The following is a 25,634-nucleotide window of genomic DNA, read 5'->3' on the forward strand; positions in this document are numbered from 1 at the left end:
TTTTTTTGGAATCCAAGGCACCACTTTAAGAAGATGCTCAATCTCAGTGCAGCACCATAGGCTACAAATTACGGTGTTAGGACTTTAACTGACTGGGTTGGTAATTTATTTATTTGACTTTTATCCCACCTTTGTTACTTTGTAAGTCACTCAAGGTGATGGGACATCCACCTTCCTCTCCCACAACAATTACACTGTGAGGTAAGCTGGGCTGAGAGAAAACAGTTGGCCCAAAGTCACCCAGTCAGTTTTCATGTCTAAGGTGGGAGTAGAACTCACAGTCTCCTGGTTTCTAGGCAGCATCTCAACCGATATAGCAAATTGGCTTTTTATGAACACAGGCACCAAGAATTACTTATAAAAACTCACCAGTAGGGGAAAAGCTATAAGAAAACAAAATTCCAACTCTTATCCTCTTCAGATTTGACAAGCCTAGCTAAAATGATCTCCTGTAGATGATATTTAATTGAAAATGTCTAATTATCTCCATAAAAGTAACACATTTTCAATACCCACTGGCTACTTTTCTTCCCTGTCCTCCACTACTTCTGTCATTTTCCCTTCCTTTGTGGTGAGACAGCACCACGGATGAATCAATTCTAGCCTTAGAAATCCACCATAAAGCTATTACATAATCACCGCAAGCTTAGTCTAGAATATGAAAACCTGATGCCAAATTGTGGGATTTGGCACTTGTTTTCGATGTCAGATCAGAGAGAATTAAACAGAATTAATTTGATGGAAAACAAGAAAATAGAACCTTTAGATGCCAAATAACTCTTTTCCTTTGTTCAGAAGAATTTATTGAAGGTTTTGATATGTTTCTAATTCTGTCCCATATTTGTAAGCATTAAGCATGAGCTGGCATTTAATATATTCTCTGTGCCTTTCCTTTTCTCTTTTAATAGTTAATCTTATTTATGAAATGCTTCTAATTTATTTTGATAGTGGATGTGCTGATAGTTGTAATTTAATAACTGTTCATAAATTAACCATTCAAAAATGGCATCTCTCCATGCTGGTGCACAATGCCTGGCCCAATTAATTGGAGCTGTTCTTATCTCCACAGAGCACAGGGCTTCAGTAGGCCTGAACTAAGACCTGCCACTGTGAAACGGATCAATTATGTTTTCAAAATGACATCGAGAAGACACTGTTCTAGTGGTCTGTAGATCTTAGACTTCCTTAAGAGGCTACCCCAGTCTAGAACTCCATTTGATCTAGGAAACTTGCTAGATATGATATAATCAAACCCAAACTCACCGATATGTTATAAAAGATAAGGAGAATTGAAATATTTTGTAGACATTTCCTCCTGGTACTTGGTCCCCTCTGTTCTCCTTTGATGTTTGAATTCTGGAAGAGAGATTGGTCACTTCCATAATCTGGTAGGTTTCTCGATTGATTCTCCAAACTGGACATGAAGTTGGTTAGGAGGTGGGCTTTGGAGAAAGGTCCATTAATGTCCTGTTGGGAACCTCCAGAATTGCTGATTTATTGAGTTTGGCTAATCTAAAAAAAAACCCAAAACTAAACAAAGTCTTGGGTGATTACTATTTGGATGGGAGACCATCAGGAAATCCAGAGGATAGACTGGGAAGGAACAAAATTACAACTAGAAGACTATTGCAAATGAATAGTCTGCTTTCTGAATAGTCACCAAGAAAACAATATGAATGTGCCCTTATATTCACCAAGCATGAAGTCGACTTTAAGGAGTTTTTACCTTATGTATATATAATTTAATCTACAAATAAAATATACAGTATGAAATCTGATTTTTTGACAGGTGGTCATTCAATATCTATTGAATTGGTGCTGACTCAGTGCCTATCTATGAACCTACAAGCATAAATGGCAGATTTTTTGAGGGGCTATCATTTCTGTATTTGTTGCAGATGGATAGTTATGGTATGGGGAAACTAGCAGGAGTTTATGAAGTACATAAACAAGCCAAAATGTACATTCAGTATCCCCGGCAATTGTGTCCGAAGCACCTTTGAGCAGCCCAAATCAGTATATGAACATTTAAAAAAAATTCTTATTTCTCCATTAAATTAAAACAATGAGGCCTAAGTGCAACCTACTGGGCTCTAGTATTTTACAATGTTTATATAATGTGAATAAAAACAATTGCAGCTTCCATTCCAAAACAAACTTCACTGAAACAGGAAGAGGCTTAAACCATTACAGAGCCTCTCCTGTCCCACCCCAGCTATTTAATTGAAACAACCCCATGATGTGACATGCAACTATATCCTTCAATCTCTACTTAGCCCAAGTTTGGTTTATATACAACTGTTGTGGGAAAATGGCCACGTAAGTAAGGGATGAGGAAGTATGGAGAGAGATGCACAAATTCTCTTTTATTGCCATGCACAACTACAGCAATCACTGGGAATGCAGACAAGCCCTAAAAGTTATATACCCTCTGGAACAATACATAAGAATTACAAAAGCAGCATAAATTATAACATGACCTTTACAGCAGGAATCTGATACTAACATGAGGCACTTACTATGTGCTGACTACACACTGCTCTTCGAAGGAGACTCTTTCTACTGATGCCAGCACAATCTAACATAAACAATGTTCTGAAACCCCTTTTTGCAACCCCTGAAAATAAAACCAGCGACTTTCCCCAAGAATAACCACCATTATTTTGGAATCCCTGCATTTGTATAAACAGTAGATACAGCTTTAGAGTACCCTTCTCAATCCCCTTTTATTAGACAGCTACCTGTTATTCTCCTATTGCTGGGACCACAATTCTTGCATGCATTCCTCTCAACAGACAAGTCTGCCACCTGACAAGGTAAGGTATTAATATACCAATGATGATAGTCTGGGGGAGGGGAGAACTTGGGACCATCCCACCAGTATAATCTGAAGCAGATCAGGACTTTCTCAGTTGTTTTTGCTCCTTCCTTCTACGCTCCTGCCTGGCTTTCAAGTTGATAGTATCCACAGCAAGGGCTCTAATGCTGGTTTTTTAAATCATGCCTTAAACAACTAGATAAACCACGAGCAGCCCCAAAAAGATGTTTGAATTGCAGCAATCAGATAAATAATAGGTAAATAATTTTTAACTTGCCCGAAGAAATAAATCTCAAAGTATTTAATTTCAAACATCTATTTTTTTTAATCAAGACAAATACAACTTTATATTTGTTATCGCTTAAATTAAAAACACCATAATCACAAGGTTCAACACAATGACAGCACACTTAATATCATGTTATAAATTAGGACAAAATGAATCATTTTACTCAGATTAAATATTAAAAATATCAAACAGAATGCAAAGCGTGGAACACTCCATGCCTTTTCAAGTACTGTAACATTAACACCACAATCTTATATATGTTTATTAGAAGTCCCACCGGGTTTAAACACACTAGAAAGTGTTTATGGGATTTCAGCCTATTTTTCTCTGTCCAAACATTAAATCTGGCTGAACATATTTTCATAACCTAATTATTTCCCGAATTTCATATTGAACAAAACAGCAGGGATGAACAATATCGAAGTGATATATGGGGGAAACAAATATTACAACTATTTCGCAAACGTTGTCCCCGACCAACATCTCTATCTGAAAGGAGCATCATCACCACGCTGTTCTCCTATTCTACAGTATCCCCGAAGATACTTGAATTACTCAAGGCCAAACTTCTTCGATGATCTTATGATTTCTGTGCGGCTCCTGATTCCACAGATTCCCAGCGTTTTAGATGCTCCGGAGGAAGCGACGATGTGTTTTGCCGCTTGTCAAAATCCCCCAACCTGCCCCGAGGAAATTCTGGGGGGCGCTTTGCTTCTGGCACAGTCCATCGCTTTCCCGAAACCGTTCTGGTCGATCTTGTCTTAGACCTCTTTCCAAGTAGTCACGGTTTCTACTAGAAGGCACTCTGCACATCCTCAGAAGGTCCTTTCCAGAGAATGATAATCAAATCTCCGCCAGGCTTGATCCTGCCACCCACACCCCGTCTGGCAACCTACAGCTTTCGCTTGCAGGGTGCGCTGCGGATCCTTTCGAAGGGGTTGCAGCGAAAGCCCCCGGCTTTGCCGGCGCCTTGTCTCCGGAAGGCAAGAGGGGCTGCCTAGAAGCAGGCGGCAGCCCCTCCCCTCCGAGTCAAAAAGCAACAAGCGGCGCCGGCTGCTTGCAGGCCCGCCCGTTCATCACGCCACCCGCCCTAATCCGATTTCAGGCGAGCCGTGCCAGGGAGAGGCCTCCCTCCCCTCCGCCGGTCTAGGCAGCAGCCCCTCCCCCGGTCTTAATCCTCGCCCCCGTAGCTCAAAGCAACGTGCTTGCTCCGGCCCTGCCCCTTCGATGGGCTTCCGCGGCGACCATTGGCTCTCCCGCTCTCTCGGCTGCGCTCCGAGCCAGGACAGCCCGCAGGGTGGGGCTGGCTGGTCCGCAGTTTCAGTGCCGCTCCTGGGCGATCGGTCGGGTCGCAGCCGCCGCTCGTGGGAAGGCAAGTGAGTGGATGCGTGTAAAGGTCGCGCGCCTCCCCCCCCCTCCCACGATCCCGTCGTTTGCTCCTTGTCTCTGCCTTTTCTTCAACGGGCGTCTTTGCGGATCCAGCCCCTTCCTGCTTGCTCACCCAGGGCTTGGCGGGCGCTGTCCGCCGCCTGTTTCGATTTCCCTTCTCGCCGTGGGATATTTTCCCCTCCATTCCTATGAGTCAGTGCTTTGGGTGGAGCTCGGCCGCCTGCGCCCACCGGTCCCGTGGGAGTGGAGAACGAGCGCTCTTCGCGGGCTAATCCGGGATGGGGCGTAAATACATCCATCCCACATTAGCCCCGCCTAAGATCACGACGGCAGGAGGTCTGGTCCCGGCTGTAACAGAGGATCTTTCCTTCTTTTTTCCCCCAACGGGGAAATTTTCTGTTCTTCTATGCTCGCGGCTTCCCCATTTTCGACTCGCACCGACGCTGCGAGTTAAGCACAACCGAAAGGTTTAGTTGAAGTTCCAGGATTGGCTCAAATTTGCTTTGTGACCGTCATAGTTTAGTGGGGTTTCAGCTTGCAGGGCCCTACGATGGTCCGAGACTGTACCCATCACGCCCGCTTTCTCTTATCCAACTTCCCTGTCCAGCATGGCTATGGGATCTGTGGCCAGCCATAATGGGATTTGAACCACAATATCTCCAGTTAATATCCCAGGGGATGACTTTGCTATGTCATGAGGCTGTACCTGGTTGATTGCAATGATGTAGTGATTATGTAGGAAGCAAATGATTATTATTATTATTTTAAAAAAAGCTAATTTGCAACCTGAGTTGTCAATTGGAATAGGAAGTCCTCTGATAGAATTCAGGTTTTCTGTATGCTTGCAATAAATTATTGAAAAAAAGGGAGAGGTGCTTTTATGAAAGAAATCCTCTCTTGGAATTGTTCCCTCTGTTTGGTCAACTCACTGGGTTTTAGCAGTTTAAAGGTAAATGTCTAAGTAGCTTTCTCTGATCCTTCTGTAATTTAAGGACTAATTTGTGCTCAATGCTCAAATTTCAGTGCTTGTTTCAATGTCATATAATGTATTTTAATAAAACAATTAAAATTATGAAAATTGCGTGAAATTGAAATAGTCAGCTGGACATCATCTGCCCCTCATGCAGCCACAGATCATATTCCTGCAAACCCCTTAAAGCATTACCATTTATTTTATTTGCAAAGTTAAAATACAAAATAAAACAAAGAAAGTAAAGAAAAAAGAAAAAAAACAAATTAAGGATTTCAGGTGTGTTCAAGTTACAATATAAAATGTAATTTATACAAATTATAAAGCAGTAAAATAAATGAAGAATAGGGGGTCCCTGCTAAAGATTAAAACAGCAATAGTTACAGGATTTGTCCCTTGGGTGAAGACTCCCTGCTAACTGAATATGTCTAATTCCCAATGTCCCCTTTGCCTCATTGTTAGCCCATGAGAATGAAAAGTCAGCTCTTCACTTGAAGCAAGTGTTGGTCCAGACTGGGCTCCAAAACGGAAAGGACACAATAGAGAAGATGCTCTCCTGAAACTTCCCAGAACATTCCTCTGAGGCAGTGAGCAGCAATCTTCCACAGATATTAATGTTTGAGTGGATACACGCTGGCAGAGCTGATGCCTTAAAGAGCATTTTAAAGTTCATTGTAGACATTTATAGCTGCCCTTAGGATCAGGGTTTTATCATCTCTAGCCAGCAGTGTCTGCATGGGGGAGAAGGTGCAAAAGGGGTCTGAGAAATGAACGTGGTATCTTGGGGTTGCAACACAAGTCTCACTGTTTTTCTATGTATGTTCTGGCATCTCATGCACATCTCAAAGCTGGAGGACTTAAAGTACAATATGGTAATGTTGTTCCAACATTCTGATGAAATATGTAGACACCCTTGTTTCTTCTAGCTGTGAGTTCCAAGCCACCTTCAAGGGCAGTTCCATGCACATTGCAATACTGTAATCTGACAGGACAGAGATGGGTAGCTCACCCCTCCACCAAAGGCATTGTAGTCAATGAGTCAGTTGCAGCTGGTCAAATAAAATGGGTCACTGAAACCACCTGGGCTAGGTGACAGATGACTTCAGACATCCATAGATGGTCACCTGCTCCTTCAAAGGGAGTGCATGGTGCTCCGGAAATATTCCTGAACTTGTGAACTACTTCATCTTCTTAAGAATCATTCTGTTTATTGATCCTTGTATAGCACCTTTCCAGCGTCTATCACTTTCACATGCCTTCAAGTAGGCAAGGGTCCACATGCCTTCAAGTAGACAAGGGTCTTCAAGTCATTGTTGACCCCTGGTGATTGCCAGGACTAGTCTATGCAGGTTTCTTGGCAAGATTTCAGAAGTGGTTTGCCATTGCCTGCTTCCTAGGGCTAAAAAAATATGACTGGCCCAAGATCACCCATCTGGCTTCATGCCTAAGGTGAGGTTAGAACGCATGATCTCCTGGTTTCTAGTCCAGTGCCTTAAATCATGACACCAATCTGATACTCTATTCTCATATTAATACCCACTAACCTACAGGTCGGCATGAAATTGTTGAAGACTAGTGCTGCCTACTCTATCCTCTGGCAATTGTAATTAAAGATTATTAGGAAGATGAAAGATAAAGATAAATTCCAGCTAGTAAGACTAGAGAAGTAAGTTGTAGCAAAATCCAGGAGCTTATTTTTGGTTATGAACAGTGTCCTACAGTTTAAACATAAGAATCTTTATCATTTAGATTTTTTTAAAAACAAGGCTAAAAATTATGCATTTGAATATTTCTACACACACACACCCCTTAATTTCTTTAGTTTCAACAACAGTCATTGAAATGGTCTTTTGTATATGGAAAGCCATGGAGAAAATCTTCATTATTGAGAAAAGAGAGATAATCTACTTAGCCAATGTCATACCTTATCCCAACCATAGCCTATTTCTTATTTCATTGTTGATACCCTTTTCATTCACTACTGAGAACAGAAATCCATGAAATATTATTGGTTTCGCTCTGGATCCTTGCATTTGTTTTCTGGAAAATCTCAGAGCATTGGTTCTAACAAGTGCATTCCATTAACCACCATGGCTATCTAGATTTTTGTCCAAAAGGATTATTTCATTTAGAAAGAGCTTTGAATATCAGCGATCGACCTTTTTCTTTGGAAATGGAATCATTGTTGGTTTTCTTATTGCCCAGGAATTAAATTGGACATGGAAAACGAGATTTAAAAAGCAACCAAAGTTTCCTTAGAAAGTGCAGTGATTAGGATAGGAGGGTGTCCTTTTCTAGTGCTGATACTTATTGTCCTCAGTAATTTAAAATGAAATAAAAACTCCATTAAAGCATTACTTTAGTTTCTCTTTGAAGGCTAAGAAATAATTAGCATAAATATCTTCATCAATTGATGAGGTATATTGCCAGCAATACTTTGATATGTATCTTGCAGGAGTAGAAAGTGAAGTCACTATGAAAGGATTCTCCCCTCCCCCTTAAGAATGTCTTGCTCTCATCCATGAAACCTCTTCACTAAGAACTGAAAAAGTTTCTTGGATGAGAAGTGATTTTTTTTCAAGGAAAAAAAAAACCACAAGTAAGTCCATTTGCCTTTTGAAAAGCACCTTTGGGACAACCTGGATGACCTGGATGATTGAAGATTTCCATAGACAATTAACAAAAAAAGGCTGACCAAAGCATTGTTTACAAACTGCAGTGGCTGAGCCAAAGCCACACAAATCACAATTTGATTTAGCTTGGGGTGTGAACCGTGCCAGACTATACTGTGATACTTAGCCTGATTTCTTCCAGAATGGAAAGTGTCTCCAGAGCAAAGCAAAAACAGTCAGAATATTTTGTAACTTTCTTGAGAATCTTCAAATCCCTTGAATTCCAAATCTTAGCTGGGGACAAGATAGAATGGAAGTAAATGAATGGGAGATGTGTCAATGAGGACGTGCCAGTTTCTTGTGTGTCTATATCTATTGTGCACTGATATGGTTTATTTTGCTTTCTTTCTGTCTTCTTGCCCAGAATGTCTGCAGAACTGTCCTTGCTCATCAACATAAATGAGCCACGGTGGGATCAGAGCACCTTCATGGGAAGAGCAAAGCATTTCTTCGCAGTGACAGATCCCCGCAACATTCTGCTTTCTAACAAGGCCCTAGAAGATGCCCGAAGAGTGATACAGAATTACAGGTTCTTTTGGAGAGTTGACAGGAAGCAGTTAAAAATGACAGCAGGGAATCCTAATAACTTGGTCCAAGTTGTTTAAAACATCGGACAGAACTGTGACCCTCCTTTTCCACTCCTCTCTTCTAAATGCTGGGATAATAGAGCCTCCTTCTCTCTCCCCCTTGTCTTCCATTATTCTTCTGAGCATTATCCATTGTTTGCAACATTCAGTATAGTACCTATGATAAATAGGGTACGTTGAGTGAAAGCAGTGGGAAGAAAATTTATACAGGAGAAGCTGGGCTGAGAAAGTGACTCTTATTGAAGTTCTTCTGAGGGAGGCTTTTTTTTTGTTTGTTTGAATTTTTCTGGTGGTAGTTTGGTGGTGGGACTTTTAGTTGGCTCAAGACCTTTGCTCTGTCTTTATATGCAGTCCCAAATTAGGATTTGGAACATAAAAAGAAATATACCCTAATACAACCTTAGGGTATATTGAACCTTAGGTCACTGTGTGAAGAGAACAGAAAAGAACCTTAATTGCTTGTCTTTTCTGAAATTCTTTTTCCTTTAGGTCAGGGGTTTCAAGCTTACGTCCGTCACATCATCATCATGTGACGTATTGGGACTTTTTCCCCCTTTGCTAAACTGGGCGTGGGCATGACAGCCCTGCTTTAGGTGTTTCTGGGAATTACCAACATAGCTCCTCTGTTCTTAAAGCTTTCTCCATCTCCTTCTACCATTAATATTTATTCCAGAAACCTTCACAACATTATGTACTATCATCATTTTTTTTCTCATTTTTGTGGATCTTCCCAGAATGGGTAAAGTGCAACCAGGCTTGACTGAAGACCAATTATGGCGGGCAAAATACATCTATGACTCTGCCTTCCATCCAGACACTGGTGAGAAGATGATCCTGATTGGACGTATGTCTGCCCAGGTGCCCATGAACATGACCATCACGGGATGCATGCTCACCTTCTACAGGCACGTGTGTACCTACTAAGGTCTGGCACCTTGTGTGGGAATAGTATATTAGAGAGGTATGAAGTGAGAAATCTATAACTAAGGACCAAAGATGTGTGTGGTGAGTGAATGAGAGAATAGCTTTTATTTTACTTTATGAAAAATTAGAAATCCCTGGGGTTAGGGGAGTATTTAGACTTGACTATATGCTATAAATTTTTGTCCCATGGATTGCCTATTAGTCATGGGAGGGAAGACAAAATAAATGTCTTAAATTTCAGCACTGTATCAGACAAGGTGACTTAAGGTAAGAAAACGGTATGGAAGCGGTATGGAAAAATGACCTTAATAGCTCCCTGCCACACATGTCTGACTTAAATGAAAAAGATGCTGCTCTCCTGCAGGATATATGCTTAGGATTTATAGCCCTACCTGGACATTTGACTTTCAATTTCTACAAAGGAATGGAGAATAGGATGCTTAATGCTGGAAGTGTATAAAAAGCAGTGAAAGCCATGTCTAACAGCTTCAGTTGGGTTCAGTTTCCCAATGGTTTAAAATGAAAGGTTGAACTGACTATAGGGATTTTAGTATAGATTTTTCGTACTTTGTACTTTTTATATGGTCTTTTAAAAAACTTGTGTGTATGATAGTCTTGTAGTATATGTATACCCTTCAGCATATATACCTTCAGCATATAAGATGTGAATCTTTTTTAAAGGGTTCCAAAGAAGAAAAGCATTTTTTATTTGCATTTTGATTTGAGAAATGTGGTGTAAATGAGTTTGCATGAAAATGCAAGCCAAAACATCTTTCTCCATCCATTGTTGATATGCTGAACAAATTCCTGATCTTAGAATTGTTTAATTCTTATTTGCTTATTTTTGTCTCTCTGATTAGTAGATCTTGGAATACTAAGTAAGGCAGATCCTATAGATCTGCAGCCTCCACAGTCTTGTTTTAACTGCACGACACACTATATGTGTATATGTATCTTTATCCTTAGCTCTAGTTTACTCTGTGAACTGTTAAAGTATATTATTGTCAATTAGTTTTCTGTGATAATGTTTTATGGAAAACTATGAGCATGATAGATAAAGATTTGATACTTTATACATATAAGTAACATATAACAGGACTGTCAAACTCCTGTCCTGGTTTAGTGAAGGGGGGGAAGTCCCGATATGTCACGTGATGATGCCATGATGTCGTAAGTTTGACACCCCAACATATAACATATGAAATAACATAAAATGCAAGAGCATTTTAATTCAAGCTATTGCATGTAATTAGCAAAGGGGTACATGCATGCAAACACAGGTTCTGGAGAGTCCTGAGTGTCTTCATTGAAGATCATTCACATAAAACTATTTGAGTATCTGTAAGAATGCGACTGCCAAATGCTTCTGTTAATGTTTGTGTACATGTGTGGACAGATAGATAAGGCCATTCAGAAATGTAAACTTTTACAAGGACACTTGTTAAGAATCTTTCCAACTTATTTGTTAATAAGTAAAACCACAGCCAGGCCTCTTGAAGTGTATGTGCAAATGGGTGCTTATTGTACACTAAGATAAACAAGCATAGTGTTCCTAGGATGCTGAAGGTTAACCTGGCATTTTGGTTTCTCTGATAGCTTTCTGTCTTGGCTTCTTGTAGCTTTTAGCAGTCCTGACTGTTTCTTTTCCTGCAGGATGGCTCCTGCCATAGTTTTCTGGCAGTGGGTGAACCAATCATTCAATGCCATTGTCAATTATACTAACCGGAGTGGAGACGCACCTATCACTGTCAAGTAAGAAAGCAGTAAAATAATTGGAAATTAAGATCAACTTCCCTACCAAGAATTATATCCAATGGTCTTGAATTGCCTGGCCCTAACCAGCAACAGACTGTGGCAGTTTCTAGGAAGTACCATTTTCATGATTCAGTGCTTACCTGGTTCGCAAAACAGGAGATCTCTGTTCTCTATGTTACTTCCACCTTACCACTTACTTACTTTATTTTTACTGAGCTTACAGATTTAGTTTAGTTTGCTTTATTGTCATTGCACCTCATACAATGAAATCAAACACCATCTTCAGTGCACATCATGACCATGAAAATAAACACAAACACACATCCTTCACCCTTCACACATTGAACCGGAAACCCCCGACAACACACCAACACTGCACTATACAGCAGAATTCAAAAGAGCTACTGCCCTGGGATAGAAGCTGTTTTTCAGCCTATTTGTCCTTGTTTTTATTATTCTGTACTGTCTGCCAGATGGTAATAGTTCAAAAAAAGGGTTCCCAGGATGAGATGGATCTTTGCGCCAACTGTTGCTGATTATGAGCAACACACATGCCCAACATAATGAATGAATCAGATTAAGACCATAAGAATAACATAATAAAAAAATGTATCAGCATACATAAGTACCAGGAGTATCAATTACCAAAAAGAGGGATAAAATATATCCAATGCTAGAAGAAACAAACTTGTAACAAGGTTACAAAGACTGCTGGAGTTTGGGCCATATAGTGCTTTAAAAGGTGACAGCCTACAGCTTGAATTTGTCTGGAAGCCAACTGGCAACCAGTAGAGCTCACAAATTAGTCACAGGAATGATAAAGTTAGGCAAGCCTCTTTTGGCCAAGCATGCCATGGTTCATTTTTGTGTTCTCAGAAACCACTGATTGGCAGGACTGGCATGTTTTGTATTTTGATAGGATTTTGAGAAACTTGTCGTTCATTTTGCCCTTAAAATGCTCTAAAATGGAAAAAAAAAAGCAACCTGGTTAAAAAAGAAGAAGGGCTCCTCAAGCTTCTGCAAGGTGTAAGATGCCATCATGCTTGTTAGTTTGTTAACTAGCTCCAAATACAATCCAAAACCTTTGATTTTGCCTACCGGTATTTCTGATCAGAGGCATATGTGCCTTATGATAACCCAAGGCTGCTTTAAATATGCAAAACTGCTGTCCATCCTGCCATATTTCTGGGATGGGACTGAGGTTAAAGTTAAGGTCAGACAGGAAGGCTGAGGGTTTCTTTCTAGCTGATACAGTTCTACAGAGGAATTATTGAGTCTGTCATATGCACCTCTATAACTGTCTGGTTTGGTTCTGCAACCCAACAAGACAGACACAGACTTCAGAGGATAATTAGGACTGCAGAAAAAAAACAATTACTACCAACCCGCCTTCCATTGAGGACCTGTATATTGCACGAGTCAAAAAGAGGGCTGTGAAAATATTTACAGACCCCTCACATCCCGGACATAAAGTGTTTCAACTCATTCCCTCAAAATGACGCTATAGAGCATTGCACACCAGAACAACTAGACACAAGGACAGTTTTTTCCCAGACGGCATCACTCTCCTAAACAAATAATTCCCTCAATACTGTCAAACTGTCTACAAAGTCTGCATTATTATTACTATTAATCTTCTCATCATTCCTTATCACCCATCCCCTCCCACTTATGACTGTATCACTGTAATTTTGTCACTTGTATCCTTACAATTTATATTGACTGTTTCCTAGTATGATTTGATTGCTTATTGTACCTTATGACTATTATTAAGCATTATACCTTTTGATTCTTGACTCTTGACGAATGTATACAGAGAGCATTTGCACCAAGACAAATTCCTTGTGTGTCCAATCACACTTGGCCAATAAAGAATTCTATTCTATTCTATTCTATTCTATTCTATTCTATTCTATTCTATTCTATTCTATTCTATTCTATTCTATTCTATTCTATTCTATTCTATATTCTATTCCATTATTAGTGTCAACAAGTTGTCTACTTGTTTTGCAGACAGTTGGGCACTGCTTATGTCAGTGCTACTACTGGAGCTGTGGTGGCAGCATTAGGACTCAAATCTCTCACCAAGGTAAGAGACCCACTGATTCTGTCATATCACAGAGGAATACTGTACACTGCTTGATCAAGCCACCCTGAAGACAGAATTCCTCATCTCTTACTTTGCTTTTAGAAATGATTTTATCTTCTTCCTTGGTTACGACAAGATCTGCCTCTTTCTTTCAGGAGCAGGAGAATTCATGTTTATCGTTGACATTTGGATATTGGTATAATCTAGCTATGGATTTCATTTATTTCACATTAATAAGCCAAATATTAGGAAGTTCCTAATATAATAATTCTTGTGCTGCATACCGAAAGGAAGATAGTTCTGAATATAATATCCCAAATCCCTAAGAAAATTAGATAGAAATACTCATCTGTCCTTTACCAGATTCCTAAAGAATTTCCCAGTTCAAAGGTTTTAGGAAACAAGTATTCCTTTCAGTTCAATTATGCATCTTAGTCAACTGTAGGGTGTTTCTCATTTGCAGCTGACCACAAACGTCCCAGCAATGTGTTTTTTTTCTGTCATGTCTTCAAAATATTCACCTTACCCTAACTCGTACCTGACTTAGTTTAAAGTTTCTGAAGCTATTCCTGTGGAAGGATAGTATATTCCCCTTCAAGAAGTTTGTCAGTGTTGCAATCAGATTTTTCCATAGAGTGCTGTAAAAAGGGAGCCTGCCAGGGCTGTATTAGCTTGCATTTTACAAAGCTGCTTAGATATATTGAAAAAGCAGTGACAGTCAAGCTTCAGCAACTTATACATCCTAATATTTTTCTCTTCGCAAATTCTCTCCATTTCACCAATCATTCCTCAATGGTGGGTAATGCCAAGTCTTTCAATTGTTTTGCATACGGTAACTTCACTACTGTAATCATATGTTAAAATAATCTCCCATCTTTTTTCTAACTGTTTATCAATCAATCCTAAAAGGAAAAGTTCCAGTTTCAATATAATATTAATGTTTAAAATCCTCTGTATCAATTTATACATTTCATTCCATTTCTTAGCTTTTTTACATTGTATCGAGCATGATAAAATATCTCTTCATGTTGTTCACAGTCCCAACATAAATATGAAATGTCTTCATATAATCTAGATAATTTGTCTGGCATCATGTACCAACAATATATCATTTTATTAAAAAGTATCTTTTTAAGATCACAACATAATGTCAATTTCAACCCTTTTATCCATCTATTTTCCATTGATCCGTCAAAACCAAAATTCTTAACACCCTTTATCATACATTCTATAACCCATTCTACCTGTTTCAAATTTCAACAAAAAATTTATAATTGGAATGCTTTATATTCAACTCATAGTTTTTTCCTTTGCCATACTAATTTAAATAAAATTGTTTTCCCATTGCTTGAATATTAGTTGTCAAAACAGCTGTCATCACCTACACAGGCAATTATCTATGTTACTAGTGAGAGAGATGAAAATAAAGATGAATTATGCAAAGTGAAGGTAAATGAAGGAAATGGTTGACATATCAATTACAAAAGGAAACAGAAAATGATATTAAAGTTACAAGAAGAAAATACTGCAAACATATGAAAAGTGTTTCATCAGTATTATTCTACATAAAGGTCAAGAGATTTCCAAAGTGCATTGTAATATTGTTTTAGATTATATATCAAGCTGATAAGAGACTCAAATTCTTACACTAGCCCAAAAAGGAAAACCAAACTGAACACAGGTAGGGCATAGAGGTAGCAGTTGAGATTGTTTTGTTAGTATGTTTTAAGCCTGAGCTCTCTCACCAGTTGGAGACCTATCTGAAAGATTTGCCTAGTGAACTAGAGAGTTGCTTTGCATAATCCAATGCATGAACAAAAATACACTGAATCTGATGTAGTAGAAAAAACAAGTTCTGAAATTTCATTATCGAGTGAATTCTCAAAGGAATTGATGACAGTTCCTGACTGTATCAGTGACCCTGTTTATGTTGTAAAATATAATTATGTTCATCATGTTATTAATTTAATCTGTAACACAGGTCTCTTCCTTCTCTTATTTCAACCCTCCCATCTTGATAGCATTTGCCCTCAATCATTGGACGCTATGTGCCTTTTGCAGCTGTGGCAGCTGCAAACTGCATTAATATTCCATTAACAAGACAAAGGTAAGAGTGTGTTGGATGGAAATGTAATGAGAGAACTGCTATGGGAAGTTCAATTCCTGTTAATTCCATATAGGTTGCATATTCTGAACACCTGTAACATTGGCTATCTTATCTTATAACACTAAAAGCATGGAGTATGTATAGCTGTAATAATATATTCAAATTCCTGGAATAGATCTTCAAGATAACATGGAAGGTTTATGACCATGGTAAAGGTTTGATTGTTATGTAAGGTTTGTATGCTAATATTGATTGTAAGTTGAGTCAGTTTTCTAAAATAGGAATAGGATGCTGAAATAGCAATAATCCTTTCCTCCATTCAACTCTTTCCTTCATGCAGCAACTTTCTTCCCTTCTCATTTATTCTTTGAAAATACAGATGCGGTAGCAAACACAGATCAAAAATTTAGAACACTTCATTGGGGTCCCACTGGAAATTAGCACTGGGGACAGTTGAGGTATATACTAGTCAGTTCTCCTCAGCTGTTTCCTGCAAAAATGAAATCATCTGGGCATCTAAAAAATCAACCACGTACTTCCTGTATTTCATATGCAAGAGGTTTACAATGTACAGCCTGTGGGCCATAGATAGACTGTGAAAGTACTGCAGGTGGATCCTGGTGAGGACATATATATGGTCAAGAGATTTAGATAGATTTAATTCTGGGAATATACAAATGCCCACTGGGTGGGAGCACATGCTGTAATGACTGGCTTCTATCGTAGTGCTCAAAAGCTTTCTTTGATAATGTGGGGGCCTATATAGAGGAGGATATTGAATATTATTGCCATAACCATCAGTATTGTACAACAGATGAGGAAAAAACAAACACAATGAAATGCAGAGAAAAGACAGAATGAAGAAGAGACAGTTTATGCTTCCCTTTTAACCATTTCTACAGGGAGCTAAAGTTTGGTATCCCCATTATGGATGAACATGGAAATCGGCTGGGTGAATCGAAGAAGGCAGCCAGGCAAGCCATTGTGCAAGTGGTGATTTCACGCATTGGCATGGCTGCACCAGCAATGGGTATGTTGTTGCCAGTGGTGCGTTTCAAAATTTTTTACCCACCGGTTCTATGGGCGTGGCTTGGTGAGCCCACGTTGAGTGCGCGCACACATTTGTGCAGACGCAGAGGCATTTTGACTCACCTCCTGCAATCCTGCACTTTCCCTGTTGCTTCAGCAGCTGCCTCATGGCAATCTGCTGTGCTGCGCAAAGCAGCTGCACTTCAAAAGCAGGACGTAAAGGTTAGCATGGGAGCCTGGGCGGGCAGGTGGGCCCAACAGCAGAGCATTGGAGAGAACCAGTTCAGTCTCTGCTGCTCATTGGCGCTACCGGCTCAGTGGAACCGGGCCGAACCGGTAGAATGCCACCACTGGTTGTTGCCACCTTAACAAATATTTGAATGTCAGGGAATATTCTCTCTTTGTCCATCTGTTTTTAATGACAAATTTTGAAGTCAAATTAAAATAGAGCTGAAGATAGAGTTTGAAAAATATAATAATATAATGTAATAGATATCTATTTAGTTATTGAAACTTCTGAATTCAGTGGAACTTGCTTCTGTCTTAGAAGAATATCAAGAATTATGCTACTAAGAAAACATGTTAGTCCTTCCCAGTTGGGGCATTTGGGAGAGCTAGAGATAGGAGAAGAAGTATTTCTTGTAGCATAAATCTCAGTATATATAACTGGTGCTTGGAATAACCTTCTCTAATGTATCACCTTCAATTATTGCTGAGACTGATGGACTTGTAATCCAAAGGATCCCGAGAGGAATGCACCTTGAAGGTAGGAAAAAGGTTTCTAGTGAAAAAATATCCCAGCAACTCCAGTATGTGCAGGTTATCTCTATCCCTTTCTTGAGGAGACATCTAGTTGACTTTTATGCTGTCTGACTCTTCTTCCACTTCTTCCGCACAGCCATTCCTCCTGTGATCATGAATGCCTTAGAGAAAAGAGCATTTATGAAGGTACGATTTTTTAAAATTCTTGATCAAGTTCCTGTTCCTCTATAGCACGGTGTTAAACTCGCAACATCACATTGCCATCATGTGACATATTGCTATGTTTTTTCCTTTCGCGGAGCTGGGATGGGTGAGGCCTGCATGTGACACATCCAGCCCACAGGCCACCAGTTTGACATTGCTCCATAGCTTTATGCCTAGTAGGATGTGATTCCCGTTTTTTTTGTCAGGTTCCCTTCTAGCACAAGAATATGAGAGAAGTTGACAAAGCTTAATCCTAATTTTTGCCTAACCTCGACCCTATGCAAATGGCAGCTGCAAGACAGGGAAAGGAAATTTACTTTTCTTTTCAGATACGTTAGTTATGTTGGAATCAGGGTTGAACGAATGGATGAAGAACATGTAAATTATATACATTTTAATTAAACCAGCTTTCTCCAATTTGGTCCTCTCCAGATGTGTCAATTTTATAATTGGAAGTAGTGACTATGCTGGCTAGAAGTTAAAGTCCCAGAAACCTGAAGGGAAACAGATTCTTCTTTTCTTGCAAATATGAGATTAACATAAAAAGAAATTCTCTTATGCCACGTTTAGCTCCAGGGCTGGGCTGCTGGGGGTTCGCAGGGGTTCGGGAGATCCTCTAGCTAAGATTCTGCATAGTTAGGAGAACCCCCAAATCCCACTCCTGGCTGGCCCCACCCACCTCACCCCGCTCCTCCCAGGAGTCCCCACGTGGCCCGTTTTGGATGCAGGTAAGTGAAGGGTGCACACAGAGGCTCGCGGAGGGTGAAAAACGGACTTCCTGGAAGTTTGGGAATGCCAGAAATGGGCCTGTTTCCGGCTTCCAGAGACTCTCTGGAGCCCAGAGAGGCTGTTTTCATTCTCCCGGAGGCTCGAGAAAAGCCTCCGGAGCCCAGGGAGGGCAAAAACACACACACCCCCGCTATGGTGCAGGAGGCCAACTAGGCCACGCCCACCATGGCCACACCCACCCAGCAACATGGCAGAGAACCCGTTGCTAAAAAAATTTAAGCTCACCCCTGTTTAGCTCCTAGCATTAAAAACTATCATGAGATTAATAGTTTAGCGAGATTGCTAAAGTTCTGCTACCATTTTAGTCCTATGATATTAATTTTGGGAACCATATACAGTAGCACTTTTCACCTCATATTTGATTTCTATATTTTAGTGTTTATAAATCTTTTTTCCTCCCAGAACCCTTTCCCACTTTTGAAAATTGTGGAAGACTCTAAAACAGCTTTTGCTTATATATGTTATATTGTTTACCATATTGAAAATTAAAATTGCCATATACAAAACAGCCACTACTTCTTCTCATGATTGTTGAGGGGATTTTAATATTGTATTAGTTTTTAACATTGATAGGAAAATAATGTTGATTTTAAACTATTAATCTATAAACTATTAATCTCTAAAGGTCATGGGAGACTCCAGGCATCCTCAGGCAACACTTTAAGTACCACTGCTAGCTTAATATAGGATGTTGGCAGCTTCTCTCGGATGTCCTTCCAAGCAATAAATGGCTGGAGTGGGAAAATGAATGATAATATTCATTTTCCAACCATTTATTGCTGAGGATAACAGCTTCCATGGGGATTTTCATATGTATTAAAATCAGCAAAACGTTGTAATCCAAGGCCCTTTGAGGCTTTTTATGTGCCTCATCATTGTACACATGTTCAGAAGAAGTGGGAGTTGCATTGTGATGGTTCGCAGGTTTGCTCATTTTGGCCCCCCCCACCGCTTTATCCAGGGTTTCAGTTTGTTAAATCAGTTTCTGGGTTTCAACCAAAATAGAAATATTCATAGCAGCAATTTAACCCTATTCAAAAACCAAGTGCTGAAGTGTATAATGACTTCCAAGGAAGAATGACATATTTGTAACACTGAAGATATTTCAGAAGGATGACTATGGCAAAGGCAGAAGGTGTACTTAATGTACTTCAACACACCTGTTGAATGGTGGCAACATGACATTTTGCCCCTGCTTATATATTCTATGTATCAGGCTCAAAAAGGGTCTGTCATCATCTCAAGAAATGTACGGCTATGATTGCTCCATAAAACATTTCACCACTATAAACTGTAAATAAATAAGAACTTTTGCTTTAGAAAACGATATAAATATTGTGTGTAAACAATTCCTTTTCGATTTCCATCAGCGGTACCCCTGGATGAATGCTCCTCTGCAGATTGGACTTGTGGGCCTGACGTAAGTGATATATTTCTTGGATGCAAGTAGAATTATCCAGGAACAGATATCCAGGACTTCTGTCTCTTCTATACTGAGTAACGTGACTTGACTTGTTGACTAATGAGGACTTTCACCAATATTTAACAGGGGAGTTCCCATATGTTTGTGAACCTTTGGGGAGATTATGATCATAGTTTGGTGGTCTTGATTATTCTGTTCTGAGTAGCTAACTTGTACTATCAGTTCAAAATCTTTGTGCAATCCTTTAGCACCACTAGATGATGAACCTGGGGTCTCCCCAATGTGGTGCCATCCATATTCTGGACAGCAATTGTCATTAACCTGCACTTATTGTCCATTGTAGCTGGACCTTGCAACTATAGTCCAAATCTTATGCACTGGTTAGGGAAGCTGAACAAGGATTAACATTCAGTCTTTCCTCTTAAAAATCTAATTAAAAGAATGTTACAGTGTTCTTGGTTGGCACCTGAAATGGCCCTGGATACTAGAGGGAAACACTGATTGGGAAGCAAGAGAACTAAAGTATAGGATTGTGTTATACGTATTGTTTTCCCTCAGCTTTCTAATCAGATATTGGAAAATTGAGTTACATAAATCCATTACATATGGTAGACAGTTATGATTGATGATACTCAAGTAGCTGGTGATAGTTATTTTTCCTCATGAGTCAAGTACACGATGACAAAATGGCAACCAAAACTACTACTTCCATTCTTGTCTTTCTTTCTGTAGTTTGGTGTTTGCCACACCTCTTTGCTGCGCATTCTTCCCACAGAAGAGGTAAGAAACACTCTTACATATTCTTGCAAATTACTGTTGCTTTCGGTTAGGTGCAATATTTGTTTCCTCAATATTTCTCAGGAAAATGTGTTCTGGAGTATTTCCCCAAAAATTGTGCTAAAGGATTTGGGAACTGGGATATAAAGTTCAGCAACAGAACTTTGCATTGAGACGATCCCAGATTTATTCCTTGATATTTCAGGCTGGAAGGATTTGCTAAGCAGTAAGGGATAAGAACAGCCATTGTCACTTAGAGAAGGTTGAAGGCAAAAAGCACATTTTCTCCTTAGTGGCAGCCTTTAGTTCTTGACATTTCATACTTTCAATCCAACATACATATTTCCAGAGTTACCTTCTTTAAGAGCTTTTTTTAAAACTAGAAATTTACACATCCTGATGGACAATTCCATACCAAATAACAAATTTCACATTTCTGTGGGGTGGTCATAAAGGTATGGAATTCATACAGTTTTGTATTGAACCTGCTTATTTTGTCTTTTCCATTGTAGTCAGACCATCTGGTTTATGAACTAAATAAATGGAGATTGAATGATATTTGAAATAATGCAGTCAAATGATTAATGTAGGACACTTTGATTTTACTTGCCCTCTTACCTTTTCTTACAGAAAGAATTTTTTCCCCCAAAGGCCACAAAGTTGAATATATGGCTCAACCAGTTTTCCCAACTTAAGGTCTTTAAAAGGGCTATGCTGATTGGAGATTATAGAACCTGTGATCCAACACTCCAGAAGGCATATTAAATAAAGTCTGTCAAAGTCTGTAGAACAGTGGTCCCCAACCTTTTTGTGCCAGGGACCAGTTTCACGCAGAAACACTTTTTCAAGGACCGGAGGGGAGGGGGAGTCCGAGTTTGGTGGTTTGCTTGCAGATGTTTCATTATCTGACTAGGTAACATCTGATGTTGTTACCTAGTCGGGTAATCGCGTCTGCCAGCAAATCACCAAGTTCGGAGCGCCAATGCCTCCTCATTGCAACCCTGAGCGACAGATAGTCCCTGCAGGACGGCTGAGAAGCCCCTCTCGGCCCTGCCTTCATCAGCCCCATCCCTCAGGTGTCTCCCTCCCTCCCTCAGCCTCATCCCTCAGGTGTCTGCCTCGTTCCTCTCTCAGTCGCTCTCTCACTCCTCCACCAGCCCAGGAAGAAACTGCTTCAAAGAAGCCTGCAGGGTAGGCTTTTCCTGTCGGCGCAGCTCTTCGAAGCGCCCGTTCACCCCCACCCCCCGCTCACGGTTCAATCCAGTGCTCCGTTCTGCCTGCCTGCCTTTGTTTCTGGTGGTTTCGGAGCGCAGCTCCTCAGCCGCCCGTTCACCCCCGCCCGCCGCCCGCCGCCAGCAGTTCAATCCAGTGCTCCGTTCTGCCTGCCTGCCTGCCTTCGTTTGTTTCGGAGCAGCTTCGGCTGAGTAAAAAGAGGCGAATAGTTATTATTCTCAGCCGAAGCTGCTCCGAAACAAACGAAGGCAGGCAGGCAGGCAGAACGGAGCACTGGATTGAACCGCGGGCGGCGGGCGGCGGGGTGAAGCGGCGCTTGGAGCAGCTGTGCTCCAAAACCACCAGAAACGAAGGCAGGCAGGCAGAACGGAGCACTGAATTGAACCTGGATTGATTGGCGGTGGGGTGGGGGTGAATGAGCTGGGGCGAGCTGCGCCGACAGGAAAAGCCACCCTGCCGGCTTCTTTGAAGCAGTTTCTTCTGGGCTGGTGGAGGAGCGAGAGAGCGACTGAGAGAGGAACGAGGCGGGAGGAAACCGAGAAGCCACTGAGCCGGAGAGTAGGACAGGCTTTGGTTGCTTCCTCCTTCCCCTTCTTTCATTTGTGTCCTTGATCCCTGATCCCAGCAGCATTCACCGAAGGCGAAGAAAGCCGCCATTTTTATTTTATTTTTATTTTCTTTGCGGCCCGGTGCAAAGTGATCCACGGACCGTGCCGGTCCGCGGCCCGTGGTTGGGGACCCCTGCTGTAGAACCCTAATTTTCTAAAACATGCTTCAGTGACCATAATTCTTCTAAGTTATTGGTGCCATATCCACAGCAGATGTACTTTCAAATAAACAGTGTAATATTTCCTTTTGCAGTTCAATGCGGATGAATCGCCTGGAACCAGAAGTCCAGAATTTGATCAGAGAGAAGAATTCTGATATTGAGCTTGTCTATTTTAATAAGGGACTTTAAGAAATGATGCCACATATTAAGCTGGTGTGCATCTGAAAGAAGTCAATGAGGAACCCGTGAACCAGCACTCTAAAGGAGAAAGTTACATTTTGTAATAATATAATCCCTTTTACATGCTGCTTTCTTAATGGCTGTCAAATCTTGGCGGTCCTATATGCGCGAAATACCCTTCCTGCATTCAGGAAAAGATTATAAACTGGCAATGTACTTTTGCTGTGATCCAAACCAAATCATTCCAGCCTTGACTCCGCTTGATGTCAGCATCAGAACTGCTGACAATTTTTAAGCAAAACCAGTTCTTCTAGTATGCATAGTTCTGCTGTAATGTGCAGAGTGTTGTGTGTGAAAGAAAGAATGTTTGTCTACCCATGTAATCCTTGTGAAGTAATATTTAAGAATCATGAAACTGAGATCATTCTCAGGAGAGGAGCTGCACTGAGTACTTTAAATCCTACAGGAATCAAGTTCAATGGAAAAGCAACCTGCCCTTCGCTTCAACTGAGTTCTTTCTTATTCAGCACCTAATAAAAACATCATGGTTTCATGAAGGGCTTGCACGTGTTTGTGAGCTGCCTATAGTCCTGGGATTGTAAAAAGGCTTTGCTCCAAACCATCTGTTTTTACAATCAAAAACGACTGCATAAATAATCATCTTTGCATCCTCTTGCTATTTAGTATTTTTGAAACCAATGAAGCATTCAGTTGCAAAGATGGCAAGATATGCAGCCCTACTGTTAAAAACCCCATGAGGTAGATTATCATCATTAGTGAACTAGGAGTATGAGAAAATATTGGGGTTTCATGGTAACATACTGTTTGATCAGAGTGAAAGCATATGTGAGTATTATTGCAAGATGGAAGATTCTCTGTTAAGAGTTCTACAGGTTGTCCTTTTTAGAAAACGTCATTTAATGAAACAGTCGCTAAGTTACTTCAGCTTCAGCATTCCTTTGCCTTTCAAACCTGAAAAAGTCATAAATGTGAGGATTAATCATAAAGTTATTATTTCAGTAAATCATAAAGTTACTGTCAATGCAATTGCTAAACGTGGACTGACTCTATGGGATTAAACATGTGCTTCTATTTAATATTTGAATCTGTATATATCACAAAGCCATATAGAAAACTCTGATGCAGACATTTGCTAGATTGTTTTTGAAGAGGGATCATTGCTGATCTTTTGCTCATAGTAGTATTTTTAATAACTATATTCACAATTACATATTAGAATAATACATTAGCCAAGAATAAACTCAAAGGACAATAAACACAGTTGGCATTCAAGCTGAAGGTTGATTCTTTCAGCTCATCATATTGCATGCTCTGTTTTCTACTTCATTTGGTTAATCATATATTATGACATCTGTATCCTAGGCCTAAAGTTTAATACAGGTAATCCTTGACTTACAACCATAATTGAGCCCCAATTTTTTGTTGCTGAGACATTTGTTACATGAATTTTGCCCCATTTTACAACCTTTCTTGCCACATTTGTTAAGTGGTTAAGCGAATCTGGCTTCTCTATTGACTTTGTTTGTCAGAAGGTTGCAAAAGATGATCACATGATCCCAGGACATTGCAACAATCATAAATATGAGTCGTGTGTCTGAATTTTGATCATGTGACCATGGAGATGCTGCAATGGTCATAAGTTGAAAAACAGTCATAAGTCACATTTTTGAGTGCTGTTGTAACTTTGAACGGTCACTAAACAAATGGTTGTAAGTCAAGGACTCCCTGTACACTGTGGTAATCTTTCCCAAAATAAGAGTGACCTTACTTATTTTTTTCTTCACCCATCTTCATAATGCCCAGTTTAGAGCACAACTCTTCTTACTCATAGTGAATATTTGTTTGAATTGCTTTAAGAACATAAATGACAATCTTTGGTGCATAATGGAATGTATAACTATTATTCATAGAATGCAGGCATATATGTGCTTGAACTGAGTCAGTGATCCTGGAATTATGGCTTTAATCAAGTCTGCACAAAACGTTTGTAATTTTGTATGAATGGTTGGATGCAAGCATTTCCATGGCCAATTATGGCACTTCCTTCTGTCTGCCATGTAGACATAACAGATCAATGCAAAGATTGGTCAATTTGCACACAGTGATCAAATGCACTAAACCAGCATATCCACATCCTAGAAGAAACTTGGGGTGAAGGTGTCACATAGCACCTCTTAAATATTTTGAAAAACCTATGCAAAATGGGTGGCTGAAACTTCAGAATTCTCTTTACTGAAGTATTTCTAGAGAAAACACTCAAAAGGTGATAATCGTGGACAGTTCTTTGATGGTATACTGTGTAAATCTGGTATCAAATATCATTTGCAGTTTTAATCAAAAGTTCTTTTTGCCCTTTAGCAGAAGGGCCAAATAATTTAATTTAGGCACCACAATGCATAAGCAGCTTCACTGAAACTGATGCCAGAACTGCCTTTCCAAAAGGTGTTGAAGGTCAGTGCTTAATCCAGTTTTCTGTTTTCATCTCTAGAGCAAATCACTTATTTTAATCTGAGTAAAATTGCCTACCTTTCGTTCCTTATAAATGTCATTGAGGTTGGAGGCTCGGAAGTTCAGTCAGAGGTTGCCATATGCTCTTTATTATGTTTACTCTTAATGAAACCTTTTGTCTACATTTTCTGGAATGTAATCTTATAAAAATTCAAAAAGATATTGTAATATTATATCAGTGCGTTTTCTCTTTATATGCCAGGTTATGGTGGAATTTTATTTTATCAAACTAACAATTACGTGCAACAATCCACATGTATTCCTTATCATCATGTCTATTGTGCAGCTTTAACTAAGGCAATTGCTTCCAAATAAAGAATAGAATTTCTATCTCTTGAA

At 39.9% G+C, this 25,634-nt stretch overlaps 1 protein-coding gene across 3 annotated transcripts; it reads left to right on the forward strand.

The window, feature by feature from the left end:
- The first annotated feature begins 4,209 nt into the window (after nucleotides 1-4,209).
- Nucleotides 4,210-25,634, forward strand: SFXN3 (sideroflexin 3). 3 transcript variants are annotated; one of them, XM_026668922.2, is made up of 11 exons: nucleotides 4,210-4,483; nucleotides 8,503-8,667; nucleotides 9,460-9,630; nucleotides 11,303-11,401; nucleotides 13,418-13,493; nucleotides 15,515-15,600; nucleotides 16,503-16,630; nucleotides 17,528-17,577; nucleotides 19,755-19,804; nucleotides 20,540-20,587; nucleotides 22,679-25,634. In XM_026668922.2, exons 1-11 carry the CDS (start codon nucleotides 4,335-4,337, stop codon nucleotides 22,773-22,775), a joined length of 1,119 nt encoding a protein of 372 aa, XP_026524707.2. In that variant the 5' UTR covers nucleotides 4,210-4,334; the 3' UTR covers nucleotides 22,776-25,634. The 3 variants fall into 3 exon arrangements, with proteins under 3 accessions (XP_026524707.2, XP_087820765.1, XP_087820766.1); XM_087964639.1 differs by having other exon boundaries at nucleotides 4,361-4,479; XM_087964640.1 differs by lacking the exons at nucleotides 4,210-4,483; nucleotides 8,503-8,667 and adding an exon at nucleotides 8,761-8,896.

The sequence above is a fragment of the Notechis scutatus genome, chromosome 4 (genome assembly GCF_049901735.1).
Source record: "Notechis scutatus isolate UNSWTSFEM ecotype Mainland chromosome 4, rNotScu1.2, whole genome shotgun sequence".
In the NCBI taxonomy this organism is placed as follows: domain Eukaryota; kingdom Metazoa; phylum Chordata; class Lepidosauria; order Squamata; family Elapidae; genus Notechis; species Notechis scutatus.

Excerpts from the sequence above, each read along its gene's own strand:
- SFXN3 (XM_026668922.2), top strand. The coding sequence starts at position 4,335 with ATGGGCTTCCGCGGCGACCATTGGCTCTCCCGCTCTCTCGGCTGCGCT. Across the intron at positions 13,494-15,514 it reads GACTCAAATCTCTCACCAAG|CATTTGCCCTCAATCATTGG; the intron begins GTAAGAGACCCA and ends CCATCTTGATAG. Across the intron at positions 20,588-22,678 it reads GCATTCTTCCCACAGAAGAG|TTCAATGCGGATGAATCGCC; the intron begins GTAAGAAACACT and ends TTCCTTTTGCAG.